At 48.8% G+C, this 12,439-nt stretch overlaps 1 protein-coding gene across 1 annotated transcript in view; it reads right to left on the bottom strand.

The window, feature by feature from the left end:
• Window positions 1-2,695: 2,695 nt before the first annotated feature.
• Window positions 2,696-12,439, bottom strand: part of ENY2 (ENY2 transcription and export complex 2 subunit) — a 64,531-nt gene continuing 54,787 nt past the window's right edge. The window contains exons 4-5 of the mRNA XM_063925102.1: window positions 8,100-8,174; window positions 2,696-3,096 (exon numbers count right to left, since the gene is read on the bottom strand). Of these exons, the coding sequence (XP_063781172.1) occupies window positions 3,020-3,096; window positions 8,100-8,174 (152 nt within the window). The 3' untranslated portion in view covers window positions 2,696-3,019. The remainder of the gene's footprint in view (window positions 3,097-8,099; window positions 8,175-12,439) is intronic.

Raw genomic sequence — 12,439 nt, 5'->3', positions numbered from 1 at the left:
TGGAGGACGTAGAAGCACCTCTGGATTTGCCCTTGAACTTGGCTGTCCGAAAGGACTGCAAACTTAGATGCTGAATAAGTCTTCTTGGTTGGGGGGGCTGCGGAAGGAAGATACGTAGACTTACCCGCAGTAGCTTTGGAGATCCATTTGTCTAGTTCATCGCCAAACAAGGCCTCTCCTGTGAATGGTAGGCCTTCCACGCCTTTCCTGGAGTCCGGGTCAGCAGTCCACTGGCGTAGCCACAAGCCTCAGCGTGCTGACACTGCCGCGGTGGTGCGTGCGTTAAGCTAACCTATTTCTTTTATGGGCTCCACCATAAAGTTTGCAGAGTCCTGTATATGCTGGAGTAAAACAACATCCCCCCTAGGCAAGGAATCTAACCACTCAATTAGGTTACCTGACCATTTAGCAATGGCTTTTGTGATCCACGCACATGCAATAATGGGTCTTTGGGCCACCCAAGCAGCTGTGTACAATGATTCGAGTGTAGTCTCAATTTTACGATCAGCCGTGTCTTTTAGGGAGGCTGCACCAGGGACAGGCAATACAATCTTTCGTGACAGCCTAGAGACTGATGCATCCACTATGGGCGGATTTTCCCATTTTTTCCTATCTTCCAAAGGAAAAGATGGGAGCAACCTTTCAGGGATTTGAAATTTCTTATCAGGATTAACCCATGGTTCGTCAAACAGGGTATTCAATTCCTTTGACGCAGGAAAAGTGACTGAGGAGTTTTTTTTACATTAAAATAAGATTCCTCACACTCCTCTGACACCTTATCAGGAATATGCAAAACATCTCTGATAGCATCTATAAGAGCCTCTATTCCCTGAAAGAGCTGTATCCCCCCCACTCTGAGTCCACTTCCCCCTGCTCCATGTGTTACCTGTCAGCGTCAGACTAGAGGATATGGGCCAGAGATCGCTTTTGCGGACAAATGGGAGGGGATTGAGACGCTGTTTTGGGGACAGAGTCTCTGTTCATAAACTCATCCACACTCTGTTTTAAGTATTGCGTCTCCTTCTCATTGCGGGACAATGTTGTAGAAAGAGTGGAGATCATTTAAGAGAATTAACCCACTCCGGTTCAGCCCCGCTATTCTGGGAAGGTGCACTGCCCTGAGTACCCAGTAGTGAGCCCCCCTTGTGAAGAGGAATACTCCACTGTACATGAAACACACTCTTTACCTGACATAATGTAAATGTGACAGCACACGCACACACACACACACACACACACACACACGAAAAGGTTAAGCACAATTAACCCACAAAGAGCCCTTCAGGGAGACACAGAGTTGTTTGGAGCCAGCCCCCACTGCTAATGCAAGCTTAGCCGGGTCACAGACCAAATACCCTGAAAGGGGACTTAGTACACTAATAGACACCCCTTCCCCCTGCTATGACCCCCTGGTACCACTGAGGTAATTTGGAGTCACACCGGAGGAGCTGTGCCTCCCTGTCAGTCAGCGTCTGTGTCCACTGCAGAGGGGAAATGGCGCTGGTGAGCTGCGGGATCCTCTCATACTGAAGCCCCACCCCTTCAATGGCGCACGGTCTTCTCGCTTTTTAAAAAAATCCTGGCTGAGGTAATTTTTGTGCTTAAAATGGAGCAGAACCATTTTAAGGCTGTGTTTGCCAGTTTGGGTACTGTGTACATAGATGCAGTTGTGTACATAGACTCATTCCGCCCCGTTGAGAAGCCGTGCGTCTACGTACCCTCGTGCCGCCATAATAGCCGGCGCTCCGCTAACCGGGACGCCGGCTCAGTACTCACCACTCTTCATTCTTCTGGCTCTGTTTCGGGTGGCGGTGTGCTGCGGGAATGTACGCTCACCGTGGTGGGGCTTGCGAATAGTTCCCTCAGGAGCTCAGTGTCCCGTCAGCAGGGACCGGGACCATTAAACCCCCACCCCCAAGTCCCACAAAGCAGGCAGGCTGGTGCCATCCAGCCTGCCTGAAAATAACACATAAAATAAATGCAGAAAACTCTTCAGGAGCTTCCTTCAGCGTGACCGGCTCCTCCGGGCACATTTTCTAAACTGAGTCTGGTAGGAGGGGCATAGAGGGAGGAGCCAGCCCACACTATCAAATTCTTAAAATGCCCATGGCTCCTAGTGGACCCCATGGTACTAAATGGAACCCCAGTACCCTCTAGGACGTAAGAGAAATAAACTATTAACCTTATTTTTGAAAGCATTCTTACTTACTTTGCAAGATATTTTTGCCTAAAACTTTTGCACAGTACTGTACATGGATTACATATGCTTTACCGGCGGACGGTATCCCGGCTGTCAAAATTCCGACAGCGGCATCCCGCACGCCAGAATGCCGGCAGCGGGGCGAGCGCAAGGATTCCGTCTGGCGGCATTGTCGGCTGTCAGGATTTCAGCATCGGTATCCTGAACGCCGTGATCCCAACAGCCGGCAAACTGAGCGCATCCCCTGTTACAGTGTCCAGCAGAGAGAAAGGTGTGTAAAATAGCGCAGAGAGAAAACTAACTCTTCGCCTCACTTAGATGTCTATTTGCCCCTTTCCGGGCCAGACGCCCAACTAATGACACTGTACCTCACCCTGGATGATGTCATGCATATGTGACCAGACCATACCTCCATGTGACATGGCTCTGACGGCAATGGTACAAAAGGAGGTTCTAGTAGCATCACAGCAACTAAGTACAGTCCTAGCACAAAAATAGTCTTATACATACAACCTTTAATATTAACACGAAACAAATATAAATGGAAAATAAAAAGATATTGAGTCTGAGCTACGGCATCCTGGACATAAGACTTCAGTGCAGAACACAACTCGCGCTCAGAATAAAATATTGCTAGGGTTATTATCTGACTGGGTACAATACAGTCTGCAGCATCCACTGGGAGGGCGTTCATTTGGCATGATGATTTTATTTTGGTAATACCTGGTACAAATTATGCCATAAAAAAAACAAGTTGGAAATGGAAAACAAATAGCAAAAACAAGAGACATTTTTCATATACAAAAAGAGGGAAACGGGTTAGAGACTGGCGTGCTGGGCCAAGAACGCCCGTATCCGCTGCAGCAGCTCTTTCTTCACACTGTCCGGCACCAAGGCTGAAAGAGAAAACAAACCAGACAATCACGGGGATGGTACTCAGTGTTAAAAAGCGGGATTAACAGGGAATGGCATGTGATGGACGGACAGGCTAATGAATGTCTAAAATAATTATATGTAACAATTGGTCGGTTTTAGGTTCAAAAGAATCACATTCAGAAATGAGACCATGCAGAACTCTGGACAAGTGTGCCATGACTTTTTAGATGGATAGTCAAACATCAAAACATGAAAAGCAGACGTTGTTACACAGCAATGGTGTTAAACCCGTTCAATGCTGTGTGGAATGTCTTAAGACACATTGCCAGCCACCTTGTGCAAGGAACAGAAGGGGAGCAGCAGTAACCGTGTGAAGGAACAGAGGGGAGCAGCAGTAACCGTGTGAAGGAACAGAGGGGAGCAGCAGTAACCGTGTGAAGGAACAGAGGGGAGCAGCAGTAACCGTGTGAAGGAACAGAGGGGAGCAGCAGTAACTGTGTGAAGGAACAGAGAGGAGCAGCAGTAACCGTGTGAAAGAACAGAGAGGAGCAGCAGTAACCGTGTGAAGGAACAGAGGGGTACAGCAGTAAGCGTGTAAAGGAACAGAAGGGAGCAGCAGTAAGCGTGTGAAGGAACAGAAGGGAGCAGCAGTGACCGTGTGAAGGAACAGAGGGGAGAAGCAGTAACCGTGTGAAGTAACAGAGGGGAGAAGCAGTAACCGTGTGAAGGAACAGAGGGGAGCAGCAGTAACCGTGTGAAGGAACAGAGGGGAGCAGCAGTAACCGTGTAAAGGAACAGAGGGGAGCGGCAGTAACCGTGTGAAGGAACAGAAGGGAGCAGCAGTAAGCGTGTGAAGGAACACAGGGGAGCAGCAGTAACCGTGTGAAGGAACAGAGGGGTACAGCAGTAAGCGTGTAAAGGAACAGAAGGGAGCAGCAGTAAGCGTGTGAAGGAACAGAAGGGATCAGCAGTAACTGTGTGAAGGAACAGAAGGGATCAGCAGTAACTGTGTGAAGGAACAGAAGGGAGCAGCAGTAACCGTGTGAAGGAACAGAGAGGAGCAGCAGTAAGCGTGTGAAGGAACAGAAGGGAGCAGCAGTAAGCGTGTAAAGGAACAGAAGGGAGCAGCAGTAAGCGTGTAAAGGAACAGAAGGGAGCAGCAGTAACTGTGTGAAGGAACAGAGGGGAGCAGCAGTAAGCGTGTGAAGGAACAGAGAGGAGCAGCAGTAACCGTGTGAAGGAACAGAAGGGAGCAGCAGTAAGCGTGTGAAGGAACAGAGGGGAGCAGCAGTAAGCGTGTGAAGGAACAGAAGGGAGCAGCAGTAAGCGTGTGAAGGAACAGAAGGGAGCAGCAGTAAGCGTGTGAAGGAACAGAAGGGAGCAGCAGTAACTGTGTGAAGGAACAGAGGGGAGCAGCAGTAAGCGTGTGAAGGAACAGAAGGGAACAGCAGTAACCATGTGAAGTAACAGAGGGGATTAGCAGTAACCATGTGAATTAACAGAGGGGATTAGCAGTAACTGTGTGAAGGAACAGAAGGGAGCAGCAGTAACCGTGTGAAGGAACAGAGGGGAGCAGCAGTAAGCGTGTGAAGGAACACAGGGGAGCAGCAGTAACCGTGTGAAGGAACAGAGGGGTACAGCAGTAAGCGTGTAAAGGAACAGAAGGGAGCAGCAGTAAGCGTGTGAAGGAACAGAAGGGATCAGCAGTAACTGTGTGAAGGAACAGAAGGGATCAGCAGTAACTGTGTGAAGGAACAGAAGGGAGCAGCAGTAACCGTGTGAAGGAACAGAGAGGAGCAGCAGTAAGCGTGTGAAGGAACAGAAGGGAGCAGCAGTAAGCGTGTAAAGGAACAGAAGGGAGCAGCAGTAAGCGTGTAAAGGAACAGAAGGGAGCAGCAGTAACTGTGTGAAGGAACAGAGGGGAGCAGCAGCAAGCGTGTGAAGGAACAGAGAGGAGCAGCAGTAACCGTGTGAAGGAACAGAAGGGAGCAGCAGTAAGCGTGTGAAGGAACAGAAGGGAGCAGCAGTAAGCGTGTAAAGGAACAGAAGGGAGCAGCAGTAAGCGTGTAAAGGAACAGAAGGGAGCAGCAGTAAGCGTGTAAAGGAACAGAAGGGAGCAGCAGTAACTGTGTGAAGGAACAGAGAGGAGCAGCAGTAAGCGTGTGAAGGAACAGAAGGGAGCAGCAGTAAGCGTGTAAAGGAACAGAGGGGAGCAGCAGTAAGCGTGTGAAGGAACAGAGAGGAGCAGCAGTAAGCGTGTGAAGGAACAAAAGGGAGCAGCAGTAACCGTGTGAAGGAACAGAGGGGAGCAGCAGTAAGCGTGTGAAGGAACAGAAGGGAGCAGCAGTCGGCGTGTAAAGGAACAGAAGGGAGCAGCAGTAACTGTGTGAAGGAACAGAGGGGAGCAGCAGTAAGCGTGTGAAGGAACAGAGGGGAGCAGCAGTAAGCGTGTGAAGGTACAGAGGGGAGCAGCAGTAAGCGTGTGAAGGTACAGAAGGGAGCAGCAGTAAGCGTGTAAAGGAACAGAAGGGAGCAGCAGTAAGCGTGTGAAGGAACAGAAGGGAGCAGCAGTAAGCGTGTGAAGGAACAGAGGGGAGCAGCAGTAAGCGTGTGAAGGAACAGGGGAGCAGCAGTAAGCGTGTGAAGGAACAGAGGGGAGCAGCAGTAACCGTGTGAAGGAACAGAGGGGAGCAGCAGTAAGCGTGTGAAGGAACAGAAGGGAACAGCAGTAACCATGTGAAGTAACAGAGGGGATTAGCAGTAACCATGTGAATTAACAGAGGGGATTAGCAGTAACTGTGTGAAGGAACAGAAGGGAGCAGCAGTAACCGTGTGAAGGAACAGAGGGGAGCAGCAGTAAGCGTGTGAAGGAACAGAGAGGAGCAGCAGTAAGCGTGTGAAGGAACAAAAGGGAGCAGCAGTAACAGTGTGAAGGAACAGAGGGGAGCAGCAGTAAGCGTGTGAAGGAACAGAAGGGAGCAGCAGTCGGCGTGTAAAGGAACAGAAGGGAGCAGCAGTAACTGTGTGAAGGAACAGAGGGGAGCAGCAGTAAGCGTGTGAAGGAACAGAGGGGAGCAGCAGTAAGCGTGTGAAGGTACAGAGGGGAGCAGCAGTAAGCGTGTGAAGGTACAGAAGGGAGCAGCAGTAAGCGTGTAAAGGAACAGAAGGGAGCAGCAGTAAGCGTGTGAAGGTACAGAAGGGAGCAGCAGTAAGCGTGTGAAGGAACAGAAGGGAGCAGCAGTAAGCGTGTGAAGGAACAGAGGGGAGCAGCAGTAAGCGTGTGAAGGAACAGGGGAGCAGCAGTAAGCGTGTGAAGGAACAGAGGGGAGCAGCAGTAACCGTGTGAAGGAACAGAGGGGAGCAGCAGTAAGCGTGTGAAGGAACAGAGGGGATTAGCAGTAACCATGTGAAGTAACAGAGGGGATTAGCAGTAACTGTGTGAAGGAACAGAGGGGAGCAGCAGTAAGCGTAAGAAGGAACAGAGGAGCAGCAGTAACCGTGTGAAGGAACAGAGGGGAGCAGCAGTAAGCGTGTGAAGGAACAGAGGGGAGCAGCAGTAAGCGTGTGTAGGTACAGAAGGGAGCAGCAGTAAGCGTGTAAAGGAACAGAAGGGAGCAGCAGTAAGCGTGTGAAGGAACAAAAGGGAGCAGCAGTAAGCGTGTGAAGGAACAGAGGGGAGCAGCAGTAAGCGTGTGAAGGAACAGAGGGGAGCAGCAGTAAGCGTGTGAAGGAACAGAGGGGAGCAGCAGTAAGCGTGTGAAGGAACAGAGGGGAGCAGCAGTAAGCGTGTGAAGGAACAGAGGGGAGCAGCAGTAACCGTGTGAAGGAACAGAGGGGAGCAGCAGTAAGCGTGTGAAGGAACAGAGGGGAGCAGCAGTAAGCGTGTAAAGGAACAGAGGGGAGCAGCAGTAACCGTGTAAAGGAACAGAGGGGAGCGGCAGTAAGCGTGTGAAGGAACAGAGGGGAGCAGCAGTAAGCGTGTGAAGGAACAGAGGGGAGCAGCAGTAAGCGTGTGAAGGAACAGAGGGGAGCAGCAGTAAGCGTGTGAAGGAACAGAGGGGAGCAGCAGTAAGCGTGTGAAGGAACAGAGGGGAGCAGCAGTAAGCGTGTGAAGGAACAGAAGGGAGCAGCAGTAACCGTGTAAAGGAACAGAGGGGAGCAGCAGTAACTGTGTAAAGGAACAGAGGGGAGCGGCAGTAAGCGTGTGAAGGAACAGAAGGGAGCAGCAGTAAGCATGTAAAGGAACAGAAGGGATCAGCAGTAACCGTGTGAAGTAACAGAGGGGATTAGCAGTAACCATGTGAAGTAACAGAGGGGATTAGCAGTAACTGTGTGAAGGAACAGAGGGGAGCTGCAGTAAGCGTGTGAAGGAACAGAAGGGAGCAGCAGTAACCGTGTGAAGGAGAAGGGAGCAGCAGTAATCGTGTGAAGGAACGGGGGTGGGGGTGCTGCAGTAACCATGTGAAGGAACAGAGGGGAGCAGCAGTTGCATGAAGGAATGAGAAGCACAGATAGAAGTGAGACATCTGCTGCAGATTCCCTCTTTACTCCTGCAAATGTCTGTTTAGAGTTAAGCCTCGTTAGCGAATACCATTATTAAATGGTGTTCAAACATTATAGCCTATTTTCTCGCGTTCGTTTTTGGAAATACTTCAGATGTCTCTTCCGATCACACGCATGCATCCAGCTGCCTGTGCAAGTGCAGTGGGGCCGTTGACTTTGCTTTTTAGCATTTGCTGGCGCAGGCTCTTGAGAATAGCACATATATGAGCTATGGGGAGAGCTGCAGAAATAGGCCGGCTGGGTGACATGCTTACATCGTTCGTCCACACTGCTCAGTCATCTGGTCATTCATGGAGATTTTCAATTACAGAAGTTCTTATTTTTATTCTGGGATACTTTTTACCATTCTTTTCCATATAAGAATAAAATAAATCGGATTCCTGTAGCCATTAGCTGTGACACACACGCACGCCATAAATACATCTCACACCGTATAGTACAGCACAATGCTACGACCCACCTCTGCCTTTGGGAGTGATCTCAGCCACCAGGTCATCCACTGTAACATGTTCTAATCCTTTCTCATTAATCACATCTGCAGGAAGAAAATGTTCTTTTGAATGAATGGAATAAACGTGAACGAATACGTAGAGCATGAACGGTGATCAGAAAAGATAAATTGGTCCCCATCCCAGCTATGGAAAGACCTTGGATATCTCCTTTACAAAACTATTCTCAACTTCGAGGAACTACACATCTGTTACATTCTCAGATTTGTGCGGCACTATTGTTTTAAACAGCCCAGTGATGAGTGAATGTTACTGACATTGACTAAGTTGGTTAATGTTATCTGGGGCTCATTAGTGCTTAACGAAACTTACGCCAAGGACAATCTGCGTAATAAGAAGAGCTGGAGGTATCTTAGACTGTGCGTATTAAGCAAAAAAATGCATATTTTTCTTAACATATATAGGGGGTCATTCAGAGTTGTTCGCTCGCAAGCTGCTTTTAGCAGCTTTGCACACGCTAAGCCGCCGCCTACTGGGAGTGAATCTTAGCTTATCAAAATTGCGAACGAAAGATTCGCAATATTGCGAAAATACATCTCTGTGCAGTTTCTGAGTAGCTCGATACTTACTCTGCCAGTGCGATCAGTTCAGTGCTTGTCGTTCCTGGTTTGACGTCACAAACACACCCAGCGTTCGCCCAGACACTCCTCCGTTTCTCCAGCCACTCCCGCGTTTTTCCCAGAAACTGTAGCGTTTTTTCGCACACACCCATAAAACGGCCAGTTTCCGCCCAGAAACACCCACTTCCTGTCAATCACACTCCGATCACCAGAACGAAGAAAAAACCTCGTAATGCCGTGAGTAAAATACCAAACTGCATAGCAAATTTACTTGGCGCAGACGCACTGCGGACATTGCGCATGCGCATTAGCGACTAATCGCTCCGTTGCGAGAAAAAAATAACGAGCGAACAACTCGGAATGACCCCCATTATCAGTTCAATAGAAAGAAGTGGGTATTCCCCCTGATCTGACCTTAGACTGAAGGTTACTCCACTGTATACACAGAAGTGATGACTAAGAATTGATTTATCAGCATGAAGATTTTATTTTCTAATAGGTTGATTTTTTTTTTATTTTTTTTTACACTTAGGGGTCTATTTACTAAGTCTTGGATGGAGATAAAGTCGCTGGAGATAAGGTACCAGCCAATCAGCTCCTAACTGCCATGTCACAGGCTGTGTTTGAAAAGTGACAGTTATGAGCTGATTGGCTGGCACTTTATCTCCAGCTATTTTTTTTCTCCATCCAAGGCTTAGTAAATAGACCCCCAAATTTCTTCTGAACACACTGCAAGTTTCAGCATGCCCTGTAAGTTGTGTTCAGCAAGCACTGCTATGCCCACGACCGGTTTTTGTCCAATTGGTTTATCATTTTCTCCCATACATTACCAGACTTTCGTCCAAACCAGCCAACTAGTTTCCTGGTTGGACATATGGGGGGCATTTCAATTGATTCATTGGGTGCCCGAAGTAATGGGTGCCCGTTGAAACAATGCAAGTATTGATCTGATCGGGTCCTTTACCGATGACATGCCCAAAAGCACAGGGCTAAGCCTGGCAAAGCAGATAAACCCATCTAAATTTCCGGTTATCGTGCCCAAACCAGAGTTTTCGCACATTATTTCTGGCCACCTTAGGAGGCTGCGAGACGCAATGTGCCTCCCACGGCTAACGGGTGCCGATCGGAGCAAGAAGTGAATAGCTCAGTCGGATACCCATTAGGTAAGGAGCTTGATGAAACAATTGAATCTCCCCCTCCCACCCCCTCCGTTATCTTGAGGTGTACGGCCAGCTTTAGATTTGGGAGTGTCCAAATTCAAGTATAAATTGCAGTGTAGGAATACAGCTGACCAGCATGTGTGAGCTACATGCAAAAGCAGACAGTATTTACCCTGCATGCAAACATAATATAGCTGCACCCCCTGCATTGCAGCATACTTTGTTCCAGATATAAAGTTACTTGTTTTATTTTTTGCTTTGCTTCTGATAAAGCTAAAAGAATCTGTGCTATATTCTTTAATAAAACCGGTTCAGAAAAATAAGAATTTACTTACCGATAATTCTATTTCTCATAGTCCGTAGTGGATGCTGGGAACTCCGTAAGGACCATGGGGAATAGCGGCTCCGCAGGAGACTGGGCACAAAAAGTAAAAGCTTTAGACTAGCTGGTGTGCACTGGCTCCTCCCCCTATGACCCTCCTCCAAGCCTCAGTTAGGATACTGTGCCCGGACGAGCGAACATAATAAGGAAGGATTTTGAATCCCGGGTAAGACTCATACCAGCCACACCAATCACACCGTACAACTCGTGATCTGAACCCAGTTAACAGTATGATAACCGTAGGAGCCTCTGAAAAGATGGCTTCCAACAATAAACAACCCGATTTGTTTGCAACAATAACTATATACAAGTATTGCAGACAATCCGCACTTGGGATGGGCGCCCAGCATCCACTACGGACTATGAGAAATAGAATTATCGGTAAGTAAATTCTTATTTTCTCTGACGTCCTAGTGGATGCTGGGAACTCCGTAAGGACCATGGGGATTATACTAAAGCTCCCAAACGGGCGGGAGAGTGCGGATGACTCTGCAGCACCGAATGAGAGAACTCCAGGTCCTCCTCAGCCAGGGTATCAAATTTGTAGAATTTAGCAAACGTGTTTGCCCCTGACCAAGTAGCTGCTCGGCAAAGTTGTAAAGCCGAGACCCCTCGGGCAGCCGCCCAAGATGAGCCCACCTTCCTTGTGGAATGGGCTTTTACAGATTTTGGTTGTGGCAGGCCTGCCACAGAATGTGCAAGTTGAATTGTACTACAAATCCAACGAGCAATCGTCTGCTTAGAAGCAGGAGCACCCAGCTTGTTGGGTGCATACAGTATAAACAGAGAGTCAGATTTTCTGACTCCAGCCGTCCTGGAAACATATAGTTTCAGGGCCCTGACTACGTCCAGCAACTTGGAGTCCTCCAAGTCCCTAGTAGCCACAGGTACCACAATAGGTTGATTCATGTGAAACGCTGAAACCACCTTAGGGAGAAATTGAGGACGAGTCCTCAATTCCGCCCTATCCGAATGAAATATCAGGTAAGGGCTTTTATAGGATAAAGCCGCCAATTCTGATACGCGCCTGGCTGAAGCCAGGGCCAACAGCATTACCACTTTCCATGTGAGATATTTCAAATCCACTGTGGCAAGTGGTTCAAACCAATGTGATTTTAGGAACCCTAAAACTACATTGAGATCCCAAGGTGCCACTGGAGGCACAAAAGGAGGCTGTATATGCAGTACCCCTTTGACAAACGTCTGAACTTCAGGCACTGAAGCCAGTTCTTTCTGGAAGAAGATCGACAGGGCCGAAATTTGAACCTTAATGGATCCTAATTTTAGGCCCATAGACAATCCTGCTTGCAGGAAATGTAGGAAACGACCCAGTTGAAATTCCTCCGTAGGGGCCTTCTTGGACTCACACCACGCAACATATTTTCGCCAAATGCGATGATAATGTTTTGCAGTTACATCCTTCCTGGCCTTGATCAGGGTAGGGATGACTTCATCTGGAATGCCTTTTTCCTTCAGGATCCGGCGTTCAACCGCCATGCCGTCAAACGCAGCCGCGGTAAGTCTTGGAACAGACAAGGTCCCTGCTGGAGCAGGTCCTTCCTTAGAGGTAGAGGCCACGGGTCCTCCGTGAGCATCTCTTGCAGCTCCGGGTACCAAGTTCTTCTTGGCCAATCCGGAGCCACGAGTATCGTTCTTACTCCTCTCCTTCTTATGATTCTCAGTACTTTTGGTATGAGAGGAAGAGGAGGGAACACATATACCGACTGGAACACCCACGGAGTTACCAGAGCGTCCACCGCTATTGCCTGAGGGTCCCTTGACCTGGCGCAATATCTGTCCAGTTTCTTGTTGAGACGGGACGCCATCATGTCCACCTTTGGTTTTTCCCAACGGTTTACAATCACTTGGAAGACTTCTGGATGAAGTCCCCACTCCCCCGGGTGGAGGTCGTGTCTGCTGAGGAAGTCTGCTTCCCAGTTGTCCACTCCCGGAATGAACACTGCTGACAGTGCTATCACATGATTTTCCGCCCAGCGGAGAATCCTTGCAGCTTCTGCCATTGCCCTCCTGCTTCTTGTGCCGCCCTGTCTGTTTACGTGGGCGACAGCCGTGATGTTGTCCGACTGGATCAATACCGGTTGACCCTGAAGCAGAGGCCTTGCTTGACTTAGGGCATTGTAAATGGCCCTTAGCTCTAGGATATTTATGTGAAGAGACGTTTCCATGCT

This window comes from Pseudophryne corroboree, chromosome 5 (genome assembly GCF_028390025.1).
Source record: "Pseudophryne corroboree isolate aPseCor3 chromosome 5, aPseCor3.hap2, whole genome shotgun sequence".
In the NCBI taxonomy this organism is placed as follows: Eukaryota; Metazoa; Chordata; class Amphibia; order Anura; family Myobatrachidae; genus Pseudophryne; species Pseudophryne corroboree.
This window is presented reverse-complemented; position numbering and strand designations above follow the sequence as displayed.